The sequence below is a fragment of the Primulina tabacum genome, chromosome 3 (genome assembly GCF_025594145.1).
Source record: "Primulina tabacum isolate GXHZ01 chromosome 3, ASM2559414v2, whole genome shotgun sequence".
NCBI lineage: Eukaryota > Viridiplantae > Streptophyta > Magnoliopsida > Lamiales > Gesneriaceae > Primulina > Primulina tabacum.
In genome coordinates, this window is record NC_134552.1 from 19,867,116 (window position 1) to 19,894,994 (window position 27,879).

The window sequence follows — 27,879 nt, forward strand, 5'->3', positions numbered from 1 at the left end:
CAAAATACACACGCACGTGAACTGTGAGTAAAGTGGCATGTGTTTGATTCAATATGATGGGGATTGTAATCTCTGAGGCTAGTGGTTATCCTTTTATTCCACAATTCTTGTTCGCCAGTTACTTTCTTTTAGATGTGTTGAGTCTAGTCTAGTTAATATTTTATTTTATTTTGCTCGGGACTAGCAAAAGTTCAAGTTTGGGGGGATTTGATAAGTGCAATTTTTGCACTTAAATTATCCCTCATAATGCATATAGATTGTTAGTTTTCTTGGGCAGAATTATGCGGTATTGTTATTTTTTATGTGCTTGCAGGAATATAGGGAAAGCTACTACATGGGCGTAAAAAGGATAAAAAAATGGCGCTTAGAAGAAAATGGTGAAAATGGCCCTCTATTGGAGAAAGAAAGACCCGCACATATGCGCGAGTCAAAGGCGCGCATATGCGCGAGTGATACACCGAAGCAAGGGAAAATACAGAAAGACTCGTGCATATGCGCCGACATGGGCGCGCATATGCGCGCGGCGCGATGTTCAGACTTAAATAGGTTTAATCGTGGGTCTAGAAGGGATTCAGAAATTTTAGTAGCAGCCGACATATCTTAGAGCTAAAGAGCAGAAGTCAGAATACGGAAGACGGAACGCGAAGAACGGAGATAGAAGACGCTGAATCCGGACACGGAGACGCACTTTCATCTGCCCTCAACACGTTTCTAATTCGGTTCTTTACTTTTACGTTTTTAATGATTACAAATAGGTTTTGTATTGATTTAAATTCGACTATGAACTAATTTTATTTTCTAGAGATTGATGTAATCTTGGTTGAACCTATGTTATTGACGTTTTGAATTTTCATGAATTAATTCATCGTGTTTATTTGTGATTTCTTGTCGTTAATGCTTTTGAATTACTTGCCATAATTCGATTGATCAAATAATTAAGATCTAACACTCGAGAGAGGGGATTAAAATTAGGACAGGGAAAATCACATCGTTAGACGTTTATAACGTGCAAAAGACGTATAACTCTGACGAATCCATAAGAGAACCTTGTTTGCATTTATTACGTGTTACGTGATTTTGAATAGACATATTAAAATCAGTAATAGGTAATAAGTTTTATTTATCACTTGAAAAAGGGAATAGGAAATTGCGAGTTCTTGGTTAGTAAACATGATGTGATTTAATGATATGTTGGTCAATTTTAATTAGCATGGAGGAGACCAGATGAAATCATATCTCTAGATTGCTTTACTCATTGAATTTCGATCGTGTGCATAAGATTTACATAATTCGCTATTTTATCTTAATTGATTATAAAACATCTATTTGATTTCTCTAAATAAAGTTGAACTATGTCAATTATGGTAATTAATATACAGTTTTAAATAATTACCCTCGTGAGACCGATATCTGTGCTCTAACCAGTACTAAAACTTGACACCGTACACTTGCGGTAGTGAAAATTCTCAACATTGTATCTCCTCTCTTGGCTCTTCGGGTGTGGGTTCTATAAATTTAGGTGTCTCTCGAACCTCTTCGAGTTTTATTATCTCCCCTTTTATATCCAATAGAAATTCCTTTTCCAAAAAGGTAGCATTCCTAGAAACAAACACCTTTGTTTCTTGGGGATGATAGAAATAATATCCAACTGAATTCCTTTGATATCCCACAAAGTAACATAAAATAGATCGACTATCCAATTTATCTCTCACTGCCTCCTTCACATGAGCAGGGCATCCTCATATTCTAAGATAAGAATATTTGGGAGGCTTACCCATCCATATCTCATATGGTGTCTTATCAACTGCCTTTGAAAGGACATTGTTCAACAACAGTGCCACTGTCTCAAGCGCATATCCCCAAAAAGAAGGCGGCAACTCCGTGAACCCCATCATAGACCGAACCATGTCCATCAAAGTCCGGTTACGACTGCTCCGAAACACCATTCAACTGTGGTGTAGCGGGCGGAGTTCACTGCGAGAGAATCACATTCTCCCTAAGATACTCTTGGAACTCGGCACTCAATTACTCACCACCTCGATCCGATCGAAGTGTCTTGATGCTTCGTCCCAACTGTTTCTCTACTTCACTTCTGAATTCTTTGAACCTTTCAAAGGCTTCAGACTTGTATTTCATCAAATACACATACCCATACCTCGAAAAGTCATCGGTAAATGTGATGAAGTAGGCATGTCCATGCTTAGAGGTGATGCTAAGCGGACCACACACATCGGTATGGATCAAATCCAATAACCCTTTGGCTCGCTCCACATGGCCCTTAAAGGGAATTTTGGTCATCTTTCCTTTTAGACAGGATTCACAAGTCGTGAGAGCAATTAATATCAGACATATCAAACATGCCTACTCCCACTAACTTGTTCATCCTTCTTAGGGAAATATGTCCTAATCGAGCGTGCCACAATTGTGCCGAATTTAGAGTATCTTGTTTTCGCTTGTTTGTTGTTGTTATTGCTTGGACATTGTTTAGTGGAATATCTTTCAATTTTAAGGTGTAGAGATCGTTTTCAAGTTATCCAGTACCAATTAAACATTCATTCTTGTAAATGTTGCAAACATCTTTGCTAAATAAACAAGAAAATCCATCTTATCAAGCATAGAAATGGAAATAATGTTTTTCACCAAATCTGGTACAAACAAAACGTCTCTCAAAATCAACTTACAATCATTGTTCAACAATAAATAAACATCTCCTACGACCTTGGCAGCAACTCTTGCTCCATTGTCCATCCTCAAGAAGGTCTCACCTTCCCTAAGCCTTCTACTTCTTCCCATCACCTGCAAATCATTACAGAGATGTGAGCCACAGCCGGTATCTAATACCCAAGAAGTAGAGTTAATTGAAATGTTTACTTCAATATAGAACATACAATTTCCAGAACTCTTCTGGGCAAGATATTCTCTGCAATTACGCCTCCAATGTCCAGGCTTCTTGCAGTGATGACAAATATCAGCAGTCTTGTCAGCCTTCACTGGTATGGCTGCCACAATGGGACTCGGAGTCTGTCTCTTCAAGGGCACGTTCTTCTTGGGACGTTGGAAAGAACGCTTCTTTTCCTTCCCACGTGGATCAATCTTCGTACCAGATGAAGAACCCACATAAAGAACCGACTTCTTTTTCTTGATAGTAGATTCAAAAGTCACAAGCATATTCACCAACTCCTCAAGGCTAGGCTCCAGCTTGTTCATGTTGAAATTCACCACAAAAGGATCAAATGAGCTAGGCAGTGACAAGAGCAACACGTCGGTGGTCAACTCCGAAGGCAACATCAGATCCATTCCAACGAGCTTGTCCACAAGCCCAATCATCTTTAGGCCATGCTCATGGACCGAAGCCCCATCTCGCATGCGTAAAGTGATTAGCTCCTTGACGGTAGCATGCCTAATAGGCCGTGTCTGCTCACCAAAGAGCTCCTTGAGATGCAAATGAATGTCAGCAGCACTCTTTGCATCCTCAAAACGCCTCTACAGCTTATAATTCATAGAAGCCTGCATATAACACCTGGCTTTCAAGTCATGGTCACACCATTCCTTGTAAGTCTTCAATTCCTCAGGAGTGCAGTCAGTCGGAGCCTCAACAGGGGGCGACTCAGTCAGTGTATATGCTATCCTTTCCGAATTCAAGACGATTTTTAAGTTTTTTAGCCAGTTGAGGTAATTAGGTCTGGTTAATACGTGTTTGTCGAGTATTGCAGATAGCGGATTGCGAATCGAAGACATTGTCAAAAATTGTACTGAAAAGTAAAACAGATAAATGTTAATGACTATTTTAAAATATTTAATAAGATATAAAGTATGGACTTTTACTTTATAAATGTTTACTCCCACTGTTTTGACATCTTTCACTACCCTCTAGTGAAAACGGAAAACTCCTTTCCTCAGTAGGTACGCAAGGTCCAATAGCGAATTATGATCCCGAATAATATCAGCCAATCACAATTTCTAAAAGGTAGTTTCCAATTGCATCACTATGCAACCCTCTACGTAAACTTTTGTATCACGTTTGATTAGGACCCAATAATATGACGTCGTTCATCTTTACGTGTCAAGTCTTACCCATCGATGTTGAACCTTAATAGACGGTCGCCATGAGTTTCCTCAATAATATGAGTCGAAATCATGGGAGTTCCACGTAGTTCACATCACCATGTCAATGGATGTCACAGCTTTCCGGCACCCAGAGCTCCCCCAATAATATGAGCCGAGCCCCGAGTACGGGTAGCGTTCATCATGCACCCATTGTCGATGGAAGACATGGAAATTATAAACAACTTTATAATTCCCCTTTTCGGGCTTGATATTAATTTTGAATCTTATTCAAAATGAGGGTTTTAATTTTGAAAGGTCTCATCATTAATTTTATTTAAAAATTCGCCATGTTTGATCGTACGTTTGCCGGATTCATGCAACTTTGTTATTATCATAATAATAACGCACATACTCATTATTTATAACATATCATGCATATATTATAAATAGTAAACAAAACAAGGATGATTCAATCGCCCCAAAACTAACGGCCCGTGTGATCTAAACACGGGCCTAGGTCCAATCCTAGGGAATTGCATGGGATGAAAATGCAGCTATTACATAAGCTTCCAATATTTACACGTCTTCGATCTTCAAAATCATCAAGGCCTCCATATATCTTCCAATCTTGATCTTCCACTATACTAATATTTACAAATAAATATCCATGAAAAATAGGGATACATCTCATGGGGTGGGAACGGGCCATAAACCAAGCTCACTTTAAATTTGATAATTATTACAATCATTCAACACAAAATATCCTAGCATACACCTAGCAAATTGGGCTTGGGCTTTTGATCATCCTTCATGCATAATATCACATATCATACACCATCAATTAATTATCACAATAATTAATTGATCCAATATTATATATCTTGATCCAATCACTAACCGCCACGATTATAAACTAAATTAACAAAGTATACCAAACTCCTTTGTCTACTTTCTAATTAATTTATTTATAACCGAATTTCTTGTAAATCACAATTTACTATAAATAATTAAAGTCCAACTACAATTATTTATTTCATGAGAAAATATGTACAACTTTTGTGAATTTAAACTTAAGAGCCAAAAAAATCATTTTTTCACCAAAAATATTTTGGCCCATTTAAATTCACAAATTGTATTAGCCATCTAATGGCCCAACAACTTCAAGGCCCATGACACTTTGATATTCCAAAACATTTTTGGAAACCTTAGTCGTCATCGCTGTCGCCGGAGCTCCATCGCCAAATTCCGGCCAACTCAAAAAAAAAATTTTATTTAAAAACAAGGGGCGGGCTGCCCGAAATGGGCAGCACCCCACGACGGCCTCGATTTTTGTTGCAAAAAATCATCTCATGCGGTTAGAAATCGACCTCAATATAATATTATGTATATGCTACACAAAATAGTATCCTTAGCTCATGATACCACTTGAAAGAATATCGATTAAGGTGCCCGAATGCGCAACGGAAGTTTCAAAAATGTTTTTCAAGGCAAAAATCGAGCACCTCATGTACTAGTGTGTAGCAAATACAAAAACACGAAATGTTATACATATGGTGTTTTAAGAAAATTTTACCTATCAATCACAAATGATTGATGATGACTCCAACTTCGTTTTAAATAACTAAGCTCTTGAATGGCAAGACAATCTTCAAGCTCTCATTGCTTCAAAATTAGGCCCACAACTTACAAGCTAGAACCTCTCTTATTTTGCACTAGAAAAATAAGAGGATTTTTCAAAGAGAAGAGTATGAATTCCTCAACAATTGAAGAAAGAAAAATGAGGAGAATATTGATCCAATATTTCGGCCAAGTGAGGTTCAAGAGAGAAGGGATGAGCTTTTTCTTGGTTCTGGAAAAAGTGATAAAGGTGCATGAGCATGCCATGCAAATTTTTAATGAAAAAGTGCCTCCAACCCTTCACCTCCCTAGCATGCTTTTTAAGTGGGCTTGTAACATTTACAAAGCCCATGGACTTTATTTAAATGTCTCAAACACATTTGAGTCCATTTAAAACTTTAATTGATTTAATCAAGCCCACTAGTTTAATAATTATTTTTAATTGGGCTCTACAAGGCTCAATGTTGTTTATTTAATTCAACACTTGAATTAATTTAATTATTTGGACTCTACTAGGCCCACTAGTGTTTAATTAACTCAACAATTGAATTAATTTAATTTAGTCCATAATAATGTTTATGAAAATCACAATTTTCAAATACATTATTTGTTTGGCCAACTTTTAATTTAGGAACACTTCCTCAAATTAAAAGTTACATTCTCCTTATAGAAGTCATAATTCTATTTTTATTTACGCTTATAAACTCCTTTATAAGCCGTTCAACACATTGAACTATTTTTCTTCTCAACGGGATCTAGAAAGCTAGCACTTGTGTGGCCCTCAATGGTTCATTGATACAACTAGCCGTGGGTTCACATCTCTATGTGATTCGGGACTAAATATGTCCTTATATGAGCATACCCCAATTGCTCCATTATTAATTATCAACTCCTTGATAACAAGAACGTCAGAACTCAAGTCTGATAGTACCCAACAAATCATGTTAAACGCCTAGCAGCATCGCTTACATGATTCCCTAGGTATCAAATGATAGTGCCTGCAAGAACCATTCTGTTATGGTAGTACGGTCCCTTCAACTCATATATCCCGACAGATTCGACAACCATTGATATATCGAGAGTTGTCAATGAATCGATACTATGTGTCATGTCGTAGTTGCATCGATGGTGTAATCTATGAAACCCTTTCATAATTACCACCATACTCTGATCAGAGATTTCATACTACATATACATGTGATCACATAGGATATTCATACCCGAAGGCAAGCGGTGAAACCCCGACTACAATGCATCGACTCCTATATGTTTCGACAAAACACCCAATCTTGCCACCTGATGACCCCATGAAAGTCGGTAAACAAGTCAAAGTACAATGCTAGCATATAGAGTCTCAATATTGTCTCGGGTCATAAGGACTAATGGTGTACAACCATAAACTAGGACGTTTCCACTCGATAAGTGAGAACCACTTGAAAAGTCCTTTATGGAGGGTTGTTCAGTGCACTCTACCAGGAGCACCCATCTGCATGCTCGGACATCACAATGTCCCCTACCAATGAAACATGGTACTCACATCGCAGATAGTAGTATCGAACTCGAGCGGCCTATATCCTTCTTAGCGGCGGCTGAATCGAGTAGAAACTGTTTAGAATATACAGTATTTCAAATATGAGTTTCATGATACTCATCATATGAGCATCTCATATTCTTTCTACTATTTGTATACTCAAGAACTTTATCTATGCAACTAGCATGGGTATACAGATAAAGATTTGTCAAAACAATAATTTCAAATATTATTAAAATAAAGATTGTTTATACATAGAGTTTCATTGTGGACACTCGGCCAACACTTGGCTCGACGGACACCTACTCTAACAATAATGAGTTTTAAAATTTTACAAGGTTATTAGTTTTCATTATATATACTATTAATTAAATTTGATGTCCCTATACTAACTGACTTTTAATTGATTTAATAAAATCTAATTTAAATTCAATCAAATATTTATCTATATTTTAAAATATTTAGATTATTATATCACTCATTTTGCGTGCATAAAAACATTAATTTTTTTATTAAAAATAATTCCGATTGAAAACAAACCTGGAGAATTGAAATGGCTGCAAGGTATCCACAAATATCACTGTTACGATAACCATATCCTTTTAAATCTCCTATAATTATGAACTTTTCCGGTCCATAATCTGGTATTCTGGAAGAAATCAAGAAATATCATTAAGTATAATATATAGAATTATATATCTATACTTTTAATTTAAGTTAATGCCCTATGCTAACTAATTTTAATTGAATTGGTGAAGTATTTATTTAAACTTAGAATTATTTCATTATTATATAATTTTATTGATAATTTTTTTTCTTAAAATAAAATTTATTTTTAAATATTTCAATAATATCTTTATCTATATTTTTAAATTCAATAACATATTTATCTGTATTTTAAAGAAAAATAGATCATTATATTACTGCTAATAAAATCATATATAAAAAAATCATTAATTTTATAATAACAAAAATTTTCATGTTTAAATAATCATTTAACTGTATAAGTAAAAATCAACATCTATATATAAATAATAATTATCTATACCATGTATATATGATATTAACTCGTGGATGAGAATAATTCTTTATAATTTGTTGGACGCACGATTTAAAATTTTTACACCACATATCATCCCTCTGATAATTGATAAGTATATAAGGAATTGAATCTATTTGGAGAGTATGTTGAATCAATTTTATTTATATGGACATATATATGAATAATTATGCATTGCGGGTTATCGATTAAGTTAAGCCAAAAATAAAATGATAAAATAAAGTTTTGAGTTATTGGGTTTAATGTATCTAATAGGTTGCGGCCCTTTGATGTGTAGAGATATAAGTATTTTTGTTTTTATGATTGACTAAAACAGAAATATCAAAAGATAATGATAGGCATTATCTATATATATATAGTTCATGGTCTCACGTGGCATCACGTTTCCTATTCTCTTCCTCGTTAAGAAAATAGTTCAAAAAAAAAAAAAAATTAAAGGACTCTCTCAAAGAAAGAGAGCTTAGATCTGGAATTAAAATACACGTTCTAAAGAATTTTGAATTATGACTTCAGATACGTTTCCGTTTAAGTTTTTAGCCAAATTCTTAATGATTTAGCATGATGGATTCTACGGTTTATGGGTTTTCCTCAACAATTGGTATCAGAGCCAATAATGCTTGAATCACTGAGATTTGTTTAAAGTTTTTGTATACTATTTGGTTCTAGATCTGGAAAAGAAAATTTTGTTTTATTTTTTTTAAATGGCTTCAGATCTGGAAAATATTTTTGTTGAAAACAAATATTTTAAAGTTTTAATTTTGATAAAGAGATTTTGGTTGAAAATTTTAATGATTCGATATAAGACTTAGATTTTCCGTTCAGTTTTGTTCAAAAAAAATATTTTAGAGGAAAATCGAAAATTTGGGTTAAAAATTTTAATCAAAATCGACATATGGAACACCCAAACAGACATAGACTCCCAAAGGCACCTTTTCAGACCCTCGTGCACCCAGGACTGCCCAGGCAGACGTAGGCGCGGTAGAGCACGGATTTCGGCTCGCCCAGCGCGCCCTGTATGGATTTTTGGCAAAAAAAAAATTACAGTTCATGTTCATTCGGTTTAAGGTTAAATATTCAATTGTTCAAATAATGATAATATATTATTTAAAAATAAACAGATTGAATAAAATGTCGTCAAATTGACATTTTTTATAGAAATTAATTTTATTTTGAAATGCAAAAAAGATTTTGGTATCTTTGATTTATATGAATATTAATCCCAAAGGAAGGTCAATATTTAATATCATTACAGATGCACTTGTGGTAGTAAACATGTGATATTTATTCGATTTTTCATGTGAATAATAAATCAGCCCAAATGAAGATTGTTATTTGACATGATAGTTATTATCAGTGTTTGACTGCTGTGTCAGGCTATCAATAAAAAGTTAATCTTTTGTCCAAAAATGAAACACTAATGGAGTAATCGGTATCATATTTATGAGGTTTACATTATTTGAATTTATTGATTATTTTATTTGGATATTTGATTGAACATGTATATTTGGTTTTTGTTCTCTATTCAAATTTGACCTGGTCAAATATTCATTACATCATAAATTCTATTGCTATGTTAAATGGCTCGAACTACAAATCGTGGTACGAGAATTTACGGATAGTTCTCGAAGTCATGGATTTGGGCCTTGCGATAAGGATTGATTATCCTCCTGCCATTACAGATAAGAGTATCTCTAAATAAAAGAGAGAGTTTGTAAGGTGAGAGAAGTTGAATCGCATGTATATGATAATGATGAAAAAGGTCATTCCAGAAATATTCAGGGGACAATGTCTAGTGACATTGCTACGGCTAAGACTTTCATTAGGACCTCGAAAAGAGGTTTGCTAAAAGTGAAAAGTTTGAAATTGGTCTACTTTTAGTAAGCCTCGTTTCAATGAGGGATAGGGGTAAGGGCAATATCAAGGAGTACATTATGGAAATGTATCATCTTACTTCAAGGTTGAAAGCACTAACTTGACCTCTCTGAGGACTTGATGATGCATTTGGTTTTGTTATATCTTCCACCACAGTTCAATCAGGTTAAGGTAAGCTATAACTGTTAGAAAGAGACTTGGTCTCTGAATGAGCACATCTCCCACTGTGTTCAGGAAGAGGAAAGGTTGAAGCAAGATAAGACAAAAATTGCTCGTTATGCCTCTACCTCGAAGGATAAAAGAAAGAAAATGAAGGATAAAGAAATTATGCATACACAGTCTCCGAAGAAACAACGGAAGAGTCCTAGTGATTCTCAAAGTTCTGGTTGTTTTTCTGTGGCAGTGATGGGCATATGAAGAAGCAATGCAGTAACCATCACGCTTGGCGTGCTAAGAAAGATTTGCTTCTGAATATGGTTTGTTCTGAGGTTAATTTAACTTCAGTGCCTAGACACACGTGGTAGATAGATTCTGGTGCAACCACCCACATCGGTGTGTCTACGCAGGGTGTACTGGATTTCCGAAAACCAAGTGATGCTGAAAGATTCATCTACGTTGGTGACGACAACAAGTTGAAGTTGAGGCAATATGAAAATTTAGATTATTGTTAAATATTAGAATATATTTGGATCTTTATAAAACATTTGTTGTACCGTCCTTTAGACAGAATTTGATTTCCATTTCTGCATCAGACAAATTTGGGTATTCTTGTTCATTTGGAAATGAAATATTCAGTTTGTTTCATGATTCAAATTGGTTGGTTCTGGTTATTTATCATGATACAATAATCTTTATTCTTTGCATGTTATTGCTTCATTTAATGAATACCTGCAAACAAGTAGAGACATTAAAAGAAAATTAACCAGTGAAAATTCAACGACGTTATGACATAAGAGATTGGGTCGTATCTCTAAAAAGAGAATAAGGAGAATTGTGCTAGACAAAATTCTCAAACATTTAGATTACACAGATTTTGATAAAATTGTTAATTGTATAAAGGGAAAACAAACCAACAACAGAAAATTTGAAAATAATAGGTGTTCAGACGTCTTAGAACTTATGCATACTGATATTTTTGGACCATTCCCTTCGGCTTCTTGGAATGTTCAACAAAATTTTATAACGTTTTCAGACGATTTTTCAGGATATGACTCAATTATCTCATTCACAAAAAGGCATAGTCATTGGATGTGTTCAAAAACTATAAAGCTGAAGTTGAAAATCAACTTGGCTTAAAGATTAAAAGCATTAGATCTGACCGTAGTGGTGGATACTATGGTAGATATGATGGTTCAAGAGAACAAAGTCCAGGACTTTTTGCTAGATTCCTAGAGAAATGCAGCCTCGTCCCACAGTACACTATGTCGGGTTTGCCCACTATGAATGTTGTTGCTGAAAGAAGAAACAGAATGCTTAGGAGTATGATGAATCATTCTACCTGACCAGAATCACTCTAGGGAGAAGCACTAAAGATCGCAGCATATATCCTTAACAGGGTTCCAACTAAGGCAGCGACCAAAATCCCTTATGAACTTTGGACGGGTAAAAAGCCTAGTCTTAAGTATCTGCACATTGGGGATGTCCAGTTAAGACAAGGCCTTGTAGGCATAATGAAAAGAAACTGGACTTAAGGACGGTCAGTTGTTATTTTATTGGATACTCTGAAAGATCTGGAGGATACATGTTTTATGATCCCACAAGTAAGTCGGTTTTTTAAGTCAGGAAATGACTGGTTCTTTGAGGATGTTGAGTTTGCGGTTGAAGATAAAGTAAGGGACATTGTCTTTGAAAATGAATATATAAATATTCCTACATATTTCTTGGACATTAATCAGGATCACATTCTCATTTTGACCAAGACCCAAAACAGGAAGACAACATTAGAGATCTTCCCATTCCAGATAAACAAACTCAAGCTCCTCCAAAACCTATACAATTAAGGAGATCCAATAGAGAGTGGAGAAATTCAATGCCAGAGGATTATATTTTATTTCTTCAAGAACATGAAGAAGATATTGGACTGATGGAGGATGATCCTATTTACTTCCGTCAAGCCATGAAAAGTTCTAACTCTCAAAAGTGGAATGATGCCATGAATGAGGAGATAAAGTCCATGAAGGACAATGACATATGAGATCTTATCCCAATTCCTAAAGGTACCAAGTACATTGGTTGCAAATAGATATTTAAAACCAAAGGGATTCGAAAGGCAATGTGAAAAGATATAAGACTCGTCTTGTCACTGAAGACTTTACACAGAAAGAAGACATTGATTATAAAAAGGCTTTTTTTTCAATTTATTTGAAAGACTCTTCAAGGATTATAATGACTTTGGTGGCACATTTTGATCATGTGCTTCATCATATGGATGTAAATATTGTGTTTCTAAATGGTGACATTGATGAAAAGATTTATATGGTGCATCCAAAAAATTGTGTCCATAGACACAAATATTATGGTTTGCAAATTAAAAAAATCCATCTATGGGATCAAGCAGACATCTCAACAATAGTATTTCAAATTTCATGAAGTGATCATCTCGTTTTTTTTTAGATGAATTTGGTCGATGATTGTGTGTACCATAAGTTCAATGGAAGTAAGTATATTTTTCTAAGTTTATATGTTGATGACATTTGATCGAGCAAAACTTGCACTGTGGAATCTTTAATAAAAATATGATTTTTTATGCTCAAAAATTAATCGCAAGTGCACGATGTCAAGTAATAGTATAATGTACGTGAGTACGAGTATCGTTCCACTGAAGACTGTATTTGACAATTATTATTTTCAGTTATCAAATCTTTAGCAACGAAAATTTGTTTGATTGGTTTAATACTACTATGCTCGAATAAACATGCAAATAAAAAAAATTCAATAATTAAATAATGAAATATGATATTAAAAATGGTTGATTTAAAATTCAATGAAAAATGGATTTGTTGGGAATTTCGGTTCACCAACCCCTCTTAATTTATTAATTCGTTCGATAATGACTGTATGCTTCCGACAGGATTTTCTATTCAATTGAACACACTCTCTCGAGCTATGCCAAACTAATTCTACTCAATGAAGTAATTGAATGTCTTTAATTATTTATCAAGAGCGAATTGCATGTCGATCTGTGAAATCCCCTAGTTTTCGACCCTTAGGACTATAACTATCGGCGCGTATCCAATTTCATATATCTATGTTAATCGTAGATCCACAGATTATACTACTCGTTCCTATCACAAGTTATTCTCTCGAACTCACTTGCAATATAAAATTATTATAAAATTTAGCTACGCTTTAACAACACGCTAAAACAACAGTATAATCAAAAATAAATCAGAAATCGATATGTGAATTAATTTAAATCAAAATTCGGGGTAGGATCCCCTTAAATCCCAAAAAATATGTAGGTTAGCTACTCGAATTCATATTTAAACTAAACAAAACAATGTTTGAATGATAAAAACTAGATTAGAAATACTATGCGTGACGAAAATGCAAGGAACGACGCCCGAAAATCTTCGAATCTTAGACTCCAAGCGCAAAGGTGCTCTCCAAAGCTTGTGGCTGCCCTCCAATATGTCTGAATCCCCCAAAAACTTCCCAAGATCCTTCCCATATCATCCACATCCCAAGATTAAGGTAAGGACTCGGCAAAGATATTTTTCCAAAAATAGGTGGCGCTCGGGCGGTATAAAATTACCGCTCGGGCGCCACATCTTCTGTAATTTGGCTCTTCGGAAGATAAATCTCGCGCCCGGGCGGTAGAAAATTACCGCCCGAGTGCCATACTTTCTGGACATCATCTTAGCTATTCATCTCTTCGTGCCCGGGCGGTAATTTTCACCGCTCGGGCGCCAGCCTTTCTTCCATTTTCTTCTTGGCTTGCGCACTTTGCTCCAGATTCGGTTTTCCCGGTCATTTTTCCTGCAACTTTGTCACACACAAGTGAGACATGATCAAATGCAAATGTTTACTCTAAAATGAACAAAATGTAAATGAAATGTACGCATGCACAATGCAAACACACACAAACTAATGCAATAAAACATGTAAAAACCACGTCTATCAACCCCCTCATACTAACATTTTTCTTGCCCTCAAGCAAAGTAGGTTACAGACTACAACTAAAACATGAAACAAACACAAAGTGAACGTATTAAAATAACTAGATTGATGGCGAAGTAGAAAACTGACATCTCCTGCCTCAGCGGGTTTGTGAACCACATCCAATTAGTCAAAACACAACATCCATTAATACCCCTTTTCAAAACCTCGCAAAACATTTGTATTTTTCCAAGAAGTGTGGTCATGTGTGCTGTGGATTTTTCTAGCTTGTGTTTCAGACAGTTTTATTCACAAATCATGTGGGTCGCCGTATCAAAAAGTTAACGCAAGTTTCTCTTTCTTGAGTTCTGTTTCCATTTGGGACCAACCAGTAAACACAAAAAGTGGTAGAGTTTCATGGTAGAACAACAAAATGTAGGGAGCCAATAGATATAAATGCTCAAGTGGTTCAGAAAGATTGGGAGCACGTAGATCATTTTCACTATGCCCTTGTCAGAAATTTTCTCTGACATTCCTCAACTCCTTACATCTCCATATTTTTAGCTTTGGGATAGGATTTCATCCCTTTTTGGCTCCCCCACACCTTACATCCCCCCCTTTTTTATTATTAAATTTTTTTTTTCAGGCGCATGGTTTTCTCATGCGTACTCCCTAGGCTTGGAATATAGGGTATGTTTATTTATCTGGCCTAGAGGAGAATTTTTAGGTCCTATGCACGAGTGAGATGAAGGGTAGTTGAGGTAGACTTTTGATTTTCTACTCAATTTCATGCTACTGGTCGGTCACTCGTTTCAACAAAAATTCATTCAAGTTCTACTCGCGTTTTATGTTTCTCCAGTTCTCCTCACAGATTATTGTTGAACTTAACTGTCATCGACACCACTATCAAAATCCAATAAATGTGCAGGAAAAATTTCAATTCAACGGGGGATTCATAACGAATGATAAGACTAAGCAACATGCAGTTCATTTAGCCCAAAATCATCATTGGCTACCAATTTGTTTGTTTCACCATCAACTGAGTCACACGCATGACACAAACTAAACGACCAACCCCCTCATACTAGGTGGGTGCAATGTCCCCATTGCACAAAAGACCGAAACCCAAAAATGCAAACACGAATGGAGACACAAAAACAAATGCAAAAATAAATGCACGAATGAAGCAACAATTAGAAAAAAACATAATGCAATAGACAATAAAAATGTAAAGAAGGTGAAACAGTGAACTCCCCTGATCAAGGCTCCTCCTCATCGTGCTCCGGTGGTGGCACTCCAGCGGCATCCCCTTGCGGAAGATAGTCATACTGAAACTGGTAGGGGGGAATGAACGGCGGAAGTGGTGGTATGGTCCCTGGATCTACGCCCCCGTGGAGGAGCATAGTGCGCATCATGGAGTCGAGATGAGCAAGATGTGTCGCGACGTTGGTGTTGACCTGCTCCTGGTGAGCCATGAAGGCAATACTCTTGTCCATTTTGTCGTTCTGAGTGCGCCTGCAGGGTTGTGGGCGACGAGGGATGACGGTGCTGGATCCACCTGCCTCTTCCTCTTGAGTGGGGAAGTCTACGTGTCGCTTTGCCCTCTTCCGCTCTAAGTCATCTACACAAATAACCTTTATCGGCTGCAACCACTCCTCATCATCACAGAATACAACTCCCGGCCTCGCACACAATTCAGAGATGATGGTGGGGAAGAAGAGATCGACATGACTATTGTGAGCACTCAACATGATCTGAGAATGTATAAGTTTGCCCACATTTATGTTGTAACCAGCAGTCAAAGCATACAGGAGAACCGCCCGCTCTTTTTGCACCTCGCTCTTATGCGGGACCGGCATCATCCTTCGGGCTACAAATAGATACCAAAGGGCAATCCCCGCTTTCAAATACTTCTCGTCAAAGTAGCTTGGCGATCCGCCCAACGGTTTCCACATTGCGCCTGGATGGCACAGCTCTGCGAGGATCATATCATAATCAGGGTCGGCGACCAAGGCCTCGAATTGAGAGTCATCCACTTCCTCTATTTCTAATAGTGCGTTGATCGTAACAGAGTCACACGAGACTAGTCAACCCCTAACAAAGACCCTACCATCTGTCCCTTCCGCCGCATTCGCATAGAATTCTCGAACAACTGAAACTACTGCCGCCTTGGGTTGATTTCCAAATTGTTCCCGTCTACGCCGTCTCAAATCCACAAGAGGCCCTAAGTTTCTGTCCTCAAATTTTCGACGGAATCCCCTCTCGGCTATAGGGTTTCTGTGAATCTTAGCATGATCGTATCTAGCCCTAGCCGCCTCACTCACAAAACGATGTCTATCAAAGGACGAAGATTAAGAGGAGGAACCGAGATTACCTCGTTGTTTCTTGGGAGCCATGGGGGTGTTGATGGAGATGGTGCCTTGAATGGAGAAGATGACCGGAGAGAGGTGTTCTTGCTTCCTAATGAAGATTGTGCCTCGTTGCCGGAGAATTGAGTTGAGATTGAAGTGCCTGCACAATAAAATCGAAAAGGGGGGGCGAGAGGGTTGTGAGGGATTTGAGAAATTTCAGAGTGAGAAAGGGGAAAGGGGATTTCGCGTTTTTATTTGCAGGCGCGCTAGAGCGGTAGAAAATTACCGCTCGAGCGCCAGGTTCTCTGGACTTTTATTTTGCAAAATGAGTGTTCGCGCTCGAGCGGTAAAATATTACCGCCCGAGCGCCGAGCTCTCTGGAAATTTTCGAAATAAGCGGTCGCGCTCGAGCGGTAGAAAATTACCGCTCGAGCGTCGAGCTCTCTGGAAAATCATCTTTTTTTTAAATGAAGACAAAACAGTAACAATAAAAATAAATAAAACATAACTAACATAAACAAAACATCGAATTTAAATGCAAGATAAAGGGGAGAGAGGTAGTTCTCAATTTATGGTCGAGAGCTTGACTGTCGGTCAGTATCAGTTCGGATTGTCTTGGAACCGGGTGATTCCAAGTTGTGGCTCAATTATGCCACTCATGTAGTGCTTTAGCCGCTGTGCATTGACCGTAAATGTCCCATCCTTGCCGTCTTGCAATTCTACAGCCCCCGATGGGTAAACTTTGGAAATCACGAATGGACCAGACCATCGCGACTTCAATTTTCCGGGAAACAGTCGCAACCGGGAGTTGTAAAGCCTTCTTTGAATTCTCTTTCGATGATCCGTCTATCATGAGACCTCTTTGCCTTTTCCTTGTAAGACAGTGCGAGATCATATGCCATATTTCGGAATTCTTCCAACTGATCCACTTGCAACAGACGTCAGTTCACCTGCATCGGTAAAGTTAAAGTTTAGTGCTTTTGTGGCCCAGTATGCTCGATGCTCTAACTCTACAGGTAAATGAAAAGCTTTAACAAACAACAACCTATATGGTGTAGTTCCTATAGGTGTTTTAAAAGCAGTCCTATATGCCCAAAGAGCATCATCTAACCTCATAGACCAGTCCTTTCGACTTACACCTACCACTTTCTCTAAAATCCGCTTGATCTCTTGGTTAGACACTTCTACTTGACCACTCGTTTGGGGGTGATAGGGAGTAGATATCTTATGTGTGACACCATATTTGCTCAAAAGTTTTTCAAAGAGTTTGTTGCAAAAATGGGTGCCACCATCACTAATGATTGCTCGTGGTGTCCCAAACCTGTTAAAAATATTTTTCTTTAAAAATTTTAGTACCACTTGTGCATCATTAGTGGCATATGCTTCTGCCTCTACCCACTTAGACACATAGTCGACCGCCACCAAAATATATTTTTTTGTGAAAGAGCTGGGAAACGGTCCCATGAATTCTATTCCCCACACATCAAAAATCTCACACTCAATAATATTATTCAAAGGCATTTCATGACGGTGAGAGATGTTACCTGTCCGTTGGCATTTATCACAGGCTAGCACATAAGAACGAGCATCTTTAAAGAGGGTTGGCCAATAAAAGCCACATTCAAGTACTTTAGATGCCGTCCTTGTTGGTCCGAAATGACCACCTACCTCACGGTCATGACAATGGTGGAGAATTTGACCAAACTCTTCCTCTGCAACACACCTTCTTATCATGGCATCTGCACAAATCTTAAAAAAAACGGTTCCTCCCAAAAATAATACTTCACGTCCGAAAAAAAATTTCTTTCGTTGGTGAAACGATAGATTTGGCGGAGGTGTGCCTGTGACAAGAAAGTTAGCGAAATTTGCATACCAAGGACAGTGTATCACCTCAAACAACTGCTCATCAGGAAACCAATCATTTATAGCTTGATCTACACAATCATCACTAATCAGCTCCAACCTAGACAAGTTATCCGCTACCACATTGTCGACACCTTTCTTATCTTTTATTTCTAAGTCAAATTCTTGCAACAATAAAATCCACCGAAGTAAGCGTGGCTTTGCATATTTTTTAGCAAGTAAATATTTCAATGCCGAGTGATCTGTGTAAACAATTACTTTGGACAAAACAAGGTACGATTGAAATTTGTCAAGCGCAAATACTACTGCAAGTAATTCCTTTTCAGTTGTTGCATAATTCAATTCAGCCTCGTCAAGGGTCTTACTTGCGTAGTAAATTGTATGAAATAACTTGTTTTGACGCTGGCCAAGCACAGCCCCCACCGCAGTATCACTGGCATCGCACATGATCTCGAAGGGCAGATCCCAATCTGGTGCCACCAAGACAGGAGCCGTTACCAAGCGCTCCTTCAAATCCTCGTACGCCTGTAAACAATCAGAATTGAAATCAAAAGGCACATCTTTCATAAGTAGAGAAGATAAAGGTTTTTCAATTTTAGAAAAATCTTTGATAAAATGCCGATAAAAACCAGCTTAGCCTAGAAAACTTCTAACTCCCTTTACGGATGTCGGAGGTGGTAAGTTCTTGATAACTTCCACTTTTGCCTTATCCAGCTCTATCCCATGCGGTGATATCTTGTGCCCCAACACTATGCCTTCTTGTACCATAAAATGACACTTTTCCCAATTCAGGACCAAATTTGTCTCCTCGCATCTCATCAACACCACTTTCAAATTCTGCAAACATTTATCAAAAGACGAGCCAAAAATCGAGATGTCATCCATAAAGATTTCAAGAAACGTTTCAATCATATCATGAAATATAGCAGTCATGCAGCGCTGAAATGTAGCAGGGGCATTACACAAACCAAAGGGCATCCGTCTAAAAGCAAAAGTGCCATAAGGACAAGTGAAAGTGGTTTTCTCTTGGTCCTCAGGCGCAATCATAATTTGGTTATACCCTGAATATCCATCCAAAAAACAATAAAACTCATGACCCGCTAATCTCTCAAGCATTTGATCGATGAAGGGCAGTGGAAAGTGATCTTTACGGGTGTTATCATTTAATTTCCTATAATCAATGCACACAAGCCATCCCGTAATTATCCTAGTGGGTATTAATTCATTTTTTTTCATTTGTAATCACAGTGATCCCAACTTTTTTCGGCACACACTGAACAGGACTTACCCATGCACTATCAGATATAGGATAGATAATACCTGCATCAAGGAGTTTGATAGTTTCTGCTCTTGCATCTTTGGATTTAATCTTCTCTGAGGTTGCACAAGAGGTAAGTACTCGTCTTCCATCAAGATCTTGTGCATGCAAACTGATGGGTTGTTCCCTTTGATGTCTGCCACCTTCCACGCAAAAGCACTCTTGTGCGCTTTCAAAACTTCCAACAGTTTGTTCTCCATCACATCTGTCAAAGCAGAAGAAATAATGACAGGTAAAGTGTTATTCTCACTTAGGTGTACGTACTTTAGGTGTGGAGGCAATGGTTTGAGCTAAAGCGTCGGTGGCTCTTCCAGGCTTGACTTGTGAGGGATCAAGTCTCATCGATCTCCGAAGTCCTCTAATCTCATCCTTATTGGCCTCTTCCATGGCTGGTTGGCATTGAGGTATGCCACTATTTCGGCTCTCTCTTCGTCCAATTTATCATCTCTCAGTTCAATAATGAGAATAGCTTCCAAAGGATCTCCAATAGCCCCCTGCACATAGTTGGACACAAGAGCATCAAAAGCATCAATTCTATAACAACTATCAGACTCCAGTGTGTGCTTAATTGCAGTAAAAACATCAAACGTAATCTCTTCCTCCCCCACTTTCAATCTCAACTTCCCTTCTTGAACATCAATAAGGGCTTTGCCAGTTGCAAGGAATGGTCTCCCCAAAATCAAAGGCATTTCCATATCTTCCTCCATGTCGAGCACCACGAAATCTGTCGGAAAAATAAATTTGTCCACTTTCACTAGCACACCCTCAATTACTCCTCGTGGATACTTGACAGATCTGTCAGCTAGCTGTAAGGACATCCTGGTTGGCTTAGGCTCTCCTAATCCGAGTTTCCTGAATACAGATAAAGTCATAAGATTAATACTTGCTCCAAGATCACACAAAGCTCTATGAAAAACAACATCAACAATCATGCAAGGAATATAAAAACTCCCTGGGTCTTTTAGTTTCGGTGGGATTTTGTTTTGCACCAAAGCAGAGCAATTCTCAGTTAAGTTCACCGTCATGTGATCCTCCAACTTCCTCTTATTAGCTAATATGTCTTTCAAAAATTTAGCATAACTAGGCATTTGCATCAAAGCATCGGCAAAAGGAATATTGATATGCAATTTTTTAAATACCTCAAGAAACTTACCGAATTGTGCATCAAGTTTTGCTTTTTTCAGTGCTGCAGGAAAAGGGGGAGGTATAACAATTTTAGATTGTGCAGTGGGTGCTGGTGTAGAGTTAGAAGACTTACCTTTAGATGTCTCAGTCCGTTCATCCGGCACTTGATTTTTTTATTTTTCTCTTGACTCTAAAATTTTTCCACTCTTCCACTCAATGGCCTTCACTTGCTGTTTTGGATTGGTTTCGGTGTTACTTGGCAAGGTGCTTGGTTCTCTACTTGCTATCAGCTTCGCTAACTGTCCAATTTGATTCTCTAGCCCCTTTATCGATGCATCCTGGTTTTGGAGGCTAGTTTCGGTAGATGAGATGAACTTAGACATCATCTGCTCCAAATTGGATTTCTCTTCTCTAGGAGGATCAGATCTATACATTTGTTGTTTCCCATATGGTTGTCCTCCTTGTGGTTGATTCTGACTGTTTTGACCACCCCGTGAGAAGTTGGGATGTTGCCTCCATCCAGGGTTATATGTGTTCGAATACGGATCATTCCTTGGACAGTTTTGGACACCCACTTGATTCACAGGTGCCCCTTCTGGCACATAAAAGGGATTTTCATCTTGACAGTCCTTAACATAATGTTCTCCTCCGCATTTTTCACAAAATATCTCTTGAAGATGCATAGCCGCGCCACCCATATTCAACCCGTCCAGTTTCCTGTTCAAGACATCAAGTTGTGCAGTAATAGTAGAAAGGTCAGTTACCTGGTGAACTCCTGCATTCCTTCGCTGGTTTTTCCTTTCAGATTGAGGATGATAGCTGCCAGCAGCCAACTCCTCCAGTAACTCGTATCCTTCCTCAGCAGTTTTTCTCAACAGGTTCCCACAAGCAGCAGCATCTATCATAGTACGATTAGGAGTAAGCAAGCCATAGTAAAAGGTTTGAACGACTAACCCAAGTGGAAGTTCGTGATGAGGACATCTTCTTAATAAATCTTTGAAGCGCTCCCATGCCTCATATAAAGACTCCTGCTCGAATTGAGAAAATGTGGTGATGTCTGCCCGCAGCTTCATGGTCTTAGATGGAGGAAAGTATTTAATTAGAAACGCTTTCGCCATGTCCTCCCATGTGGTGATCGAACCTACAGGCAAACAATTCAACCATGCTTTAGCTTTATCACGTAGGGAGAAAGGAAATAAACGCAACCTAACAGCATCATCAGAAACTCCATTAAATTTAAAAGTGTCGCAAATTTCAAGAAAATCTGCGATATGCGTGTTTGGGTCATCTACTGCAAATCCTCCAAACTGGACTGTGTTCCGAATCATCTGAATTATAGCTGGTTTTATTTTGAAGTGGTTTGCCCGCACAATAGGCCTCACAATGCTGGGGCGTGCTCCATCCAAAGAAGGTTGGGCATACTCCAGCATCGGTATGCGGCGTGGCATCTCAACATGTCTAGCATCATGGTGTTCCTCCTCATGATCGTTCTCGTGCCTCTCCATTAGTTCTTTCAGTCTCTGCTGCTGTCTTCTCCTGCGGAAAGTTCTTTCAATTTCAGGGTCAAACTGCTCAAGCTCCACGTCAAGTGACTTTGGTATGCACTGGACGAGATATCTGTAACAGAATATGAAGTGCTAATTTAATAAAATGAAGCAATTCTAAAGAAAATAAATAAAAATAAAATTGCGAATTAACAGTCCCCGGCAACGGTGCCAAAAACTTGATCGAGTAAAACTTGCACTGTGGAATCTTTAGTAAAAATATGATTTTGTATGCTCAAAAATTAATCGCAAGTGCACGATGTCAAGTAATAGTATAATGTACGTGAGTACGAGTATCGTTCCACTGAAGGCTGTATTTGACAATTATTATTTTCAGTTATCAAATCTTTAGCAACAAAAATTTGTTTGATTGGTTTAATACTACTATGCTCGAATAAACATGCAAATTAAAAAGATTCAATAATTAAATAATGAAATATGATATTAAAAATGGTTGATTTGAAATTCAATGAAAAATGGATTTGTTGGGAATTTCGGTTCACCTACCCCTCTTAATTTATTAATTCGTTCGATAATGACTGTATGCTTCCGACAGGATTTCCTATTCAATTGAACACACTCTCTCGAGCTATGCCAAACTAATTCTACTCAATGAAGTAATTAAATGTCTTTAATTATTTATCAAGAGCGAATTGCATGTCGATCTATGAAATCCCCTAGTTTTCGACCCTTAGGACTATAACTATCGGCGCATATCCAATTTCATATATCTATGTAAATTGTAGATCCACGGATTATACTACTCGTTCCTGTCACAAGTTATTCTCTCGAACTCACTCGCAATATAAAATTGTTATTATAGTTAGCTACGCTTTAACAACATGATAAAACAACAGTATAATCAAGAATAAATCAGAAATGGATATGTGAATTAATTTAAATCAAAGTTCGGGGTAGGATCCCCTTAAATCCCAACAAATATGTAGGTTAGCTACTCGAATTCATATTTAAACTAAACAAAACAATGTTTGAATGATAAAAACTAGATTAGAAATACTATGCATGACGAAAATGCAAGCAACGACGCCCGGAAATCTTCGAATCTTCGACTCCAAGCGGAAAGGTGCTCTCCAAAGCTTGTGGCCGCCCTCCAATATGTCTGAATCCCCCAAAAACGTCCCAAGATCCTTCCCATATAATCCACATCCCAAGATTAAGGTAAGGAATCGGAAAATATATTTTTCCAAAAATAGGTGGCGCTCGGGCGGTATAAAATTACCGCTCAAGCGCCACATCTTCTGTAATTTTGCTCTTCGGAAGATAAATCTCGCGCCCGGGCGGTAGAAAATTACCGCCCGAGCGGCATACTTTCTAGACATCATCTTAGCTATTCACCTCTCGCGCCCGGGCGGTAATTTTCTACCGCTCGGGCGCCAGCCTTTCCGCCATTTTCTTCTTGGCTTGCGCACTTTGCTTCCAGATTCTGTTTTCCCGGTCATTTTTCCTGCAAATTTGTCACACACAAGTGAGACATGATCAAATGCAAATGTTTACTCTAAAATGAACAAAATGTAAATGAAATGTACGCATGCACAATGCAAACACACACTGTAACATACTGTACTTTTAATACTCAAAATTTGCGGAAGAATTAAAATTTTTCTTAAACAAACGTGAACATTCAAAATTTGCTAAAATAAATAAACTGTACTCCTCACAAGTTGTCGCAACAACAGATTGAAATTTAAAGTTTGACAAAAGTGTTCAATATTTTCACAAAGCTTAAAACATGGCAGTCCTCGGGTTTAGCCTCCCGCTCAGTCCAAGCCTGCTCCTCGGTCCCCACCTTCGGTCTCCTCATAAACATCCTCACCTGCATCGATCAAGTCTAGTGAGTCTAAAGACTCAACACGTATAAACTGGAAGTAACGAGTAGTACATAATAAAATCACATGCAACTTTAAAATAGGACATACATACTGAAAACTTGAACTTGCATAATAAAACTGAACATACGTACATACATACTTAGACGTGCCATCAACATAAACTTTTCTTAAACGTGCTTGCATACATGAACATACTTGAACATACATAACTTCATCATTTTGCGTAGAGGATGTTTCAAAGCAAGTGACCCATAACATAATTCGCCTGATCAGACTAAACAACAGTACTGGAATGACAGGGATGTATCCACTGCCACATACATGAGATCCCCGTTCATAATTTAACGAGCTGATTGGTCCACGTTCATAATTTAACGCTTTCCAATCACGATCTAAACCCGTTCATAATTTAACGGGGTGGAGAGGTCCTCGGCCACGTTCACCGACTTCCAAACCCATTCATAATTTAGTCACAAGACATTTAGCATACCTCAAAAAGACTTGAAATATTTTCTTTTGTACGTCAACATACTTACTTGGCGTTGAGGGATTCGTTGGACTTCGATTGGGGCCGTTGCTGCACATACTAATCATGAATTTACATGCTTAACTTGCATAACTTAGACGTAGGTAATCATGCTTACTTACGAGTTCATTCAATTCCTTAGGACGTTCTAAAATTCCCATGACCCGACCTTGTAAATCATCGTACTAAACCAAGACATCAAACCCCGAACATGCTATATAAAATTTTTCCCAAAATATGAAGGACACGGACCCCGTGCCTAGGTCCGGGTAGGGGTCCGTGTTCGTGCGCTAAAATGTGTCGTGCAGAAGGAGGAAGGCACGGACCCCGTGTCTAGGTCCGTGTAAGGGTTCGTGTCTTTGCGCAAATTGACACCGAAAAGAATACAAAGGCACGGACGCCGTGCTCTGGTCCGTGTGGAGGTCTGTGTCCGTGCGCAAAAATGACGAACAAGAATAGACAAAGACACGGACCCCGTGCCAGGGTTCGTGTTCGGGTCCGTGTATTCTCGTTAGACGCGAACTCACGAAAATCCTGTACGTGTCAAGCTTAACATTCTGGACTCGTTTGTACGGACCAAGAACCGACACCTCGAGACACATCCTAACATGCCAAAACATCGAACCAATTACATACAAGCACCCAAAGCAACGACGTTCACCCTACGACACATACAATTCAAAAACGTGGCAATTGACACCAAATCGGTTCCTACGACTTCTAATGTATTCGAATGCCTAACAACACCGAACGACATGTCAAATAACAACCCAACATCATACTAATCATACCTAGACGCAGCAACGATCACCCGTCGATCCCCAACGAAGCCTGCAACAATAAAATCTCAAGAATACATCAATACATATTTTCTGAAAAATGCAGTTTGAGCAACCCCACAAAAAACACCATAACTCACTCAATTTTTATCCAAATATTTCGAATTTACTGTCAAATCAAAGGTATCAAAGATTTCTACAATTTTCACGTTGAAAGTTTTCTCATAATCACAACCGAAAAGTCGCAGTATTTAAAAGGACAGTAAAAACTTGATTTTAGATCAAAAAAATCGTTTCAAAATTTATTCAAACGTCAAGGCTCAAACTTCTACACATCACACATGTATTTTTAAGCATAAATAATAACACAACGCATAATATGACGAGATCGATGCAGAAATAACAGATTATACGTGCCTTTTGATATTTAAAATACCGTAACGACGATACCGAAGCCGAGACGGAGTGAGGGTCGATCCGGGACGAACGTGGCGCTAAAATTCTTGAAGAAAACCAACGAAAACTCGCTAGGAAATATAGAGGGATGGGACGGCTGCTTCTAGGAGTAAGAACCCTAGTAATTCTCCTCTCAAAAGTAATAAAAACTGAATGAAATAAGTGTGTGTGTTTTGATCGGTTCTAGGTGTGTGTAAAAGTATGTGTGTGTGTGATTAGTAATTTAGGGAAAAATTGCTTAATTAAATAATAAATAAAACTATTTAAAATACTAACACTCTTTAAACTTTACTAAAATCCCTCAATTAAAATAATGCACACAAAATTGATAATTTTAAAAGTTTTAAACTCTTAAATAACTAAACACATAAATAAGACTTTAAAATGCTAAACTAAATAAATTATTTAAAATGCCCCTTCCTAGCTTTTAAAATAAAATACCGCATTTCAAATTGCCAAGAATCGTCCCCGGTCTTTTCCTCGATCCCGCCTCGAATAATCTCCTGAAACATGAAACTCGAAAAACATTTTAACGTGCGTCGCATAAACATAATTAATTTAAAATAATGCATTTAAATAATTCATGCACTACTAGGACTCTTTTTAAAATTAAATAAATGCTTTAATAATTAAATAAATGCATGGGTTATACTTGTACTGAATTTGGGCACTACAGTTCCTCCCCCACTTATATAAATTTCGTCCTCGAAACTAAATCTTACCGAACAACTCCGGGTAGCGGTTCATCATGTCTGATTCTGACTCCCAAGTGGCTTCCTCCACCGTTCGGTTCAGCCACTTGACTTTGACCAGCTTGGTCACCTTGTTCCGAAGTCTCCGCTCCTGTCTGTCTAGGACAAGGACGGTTCTTTCCTCATATGACAGGTCTGGAGCCAACTGCAACGGCTCATAACTCAGAACATGTGAAGGATTAGCTAGATACTTCCTTTACATCGGGACGTGAAACACATTGTGTACCCCTGTCAGATTCGGCAGAAGGGCAACACGATAAGCTAGTGTCCCAACTCTATCAAGAATCTCGAAAGGTCCAATAAATCTCAGACTCAGCTTGCCTCTTTTTCCAAATCTCATAACACCCTTCATGGGCGCTATCTTTATAAAAATGTGATCACCTACGGCAAACTCGAGATCCCTTCTCCTTTTATCGGCATAGCTCTTTTGGCGACTCTGGGCGGTCTTCATTCTGTCTCGAATCTTGACCACCACATCTGCAGTCTGCTGAACTATCTCCGGGCCAAGTTCTGCTCTTTCACCAACTTCATCCCAATGAACTAGTGATCTGCACTTCTTTCCATACAACGCTTCGTAGGGAGCCATACCTATCGATGATTGGAAACCGATGTTGTATGTAAACTCCACTAGAGGTATCTTCGATTCCCAAGTGCCTTGGAAATCGATCATACAGGCCCGCAATAAATCCTCCAAAATCTGGATCACTCGCTCAGACTGGCCATCTGTCTGCGGGTGAAAAGCTGTACTGAAAAGCAATTTCGTCCCAATGGCTGCATGTAAACTCTTCCAAAAAGGACGATGTAAACCTTGGGTCCCTGTCGAACACAATAGAAACTAGGACTCCATGCAATCGGACTATCTCCTTGATATAGAGCTCCGCATACTGCGTCACGGAGAAAGTCGTCTTCACTGGCAAGAAGTGTGCCGACTTCGTGAGTCGATCCACTATAACCCAAATAGAATTGGATCCCCTGACTGACCTTGGTAAACCAACCACAAAGTCCATGGTAACATTCTCCCATTTCCACTCTGGGATGGGGAGTGGCTTAACCAATCCTGCTGGCCTCTGATGCTCTGCCTTCACCTGCT

At 38.2% G+C, this 27,879-nt stretch overlaps 1 protein-coding gene and 1 non-coding gene across 2 annotated transcripts in view; one reads left to right on the forward strand and one right to left on the reverse strand.

Moving 5' to 3' along the window:
• LOC142538562 (uncharacterized) overlaps positions 1-27,879 on the reverse strand; it is a gene marked incomplete at its 5' end in the record, with an annotated part of 58,358 nt that overhangs the window by 22,144 nt on the left and 8,335 nt on the right. The window contains one exon of the mRNA XM_075643873.1: positions 7,736-7,844. Coding sequence (XP_075499988.1) covers positions 7,736-7,844 — 109 coding nt within the window. The remainder of the gene's footprint in view (positions 1-7,735; positions 7,845-27,879) is intronic.
• On the forward strand, positions 21,846-21,951 carry LOC142541192 (small nucleolar RNA R71). Its single transcript, XR_012819259.1, has one exon. It is a non-coding gene; the product is annotated as a small nucleolar RNA R71 (small nucleolar RNA).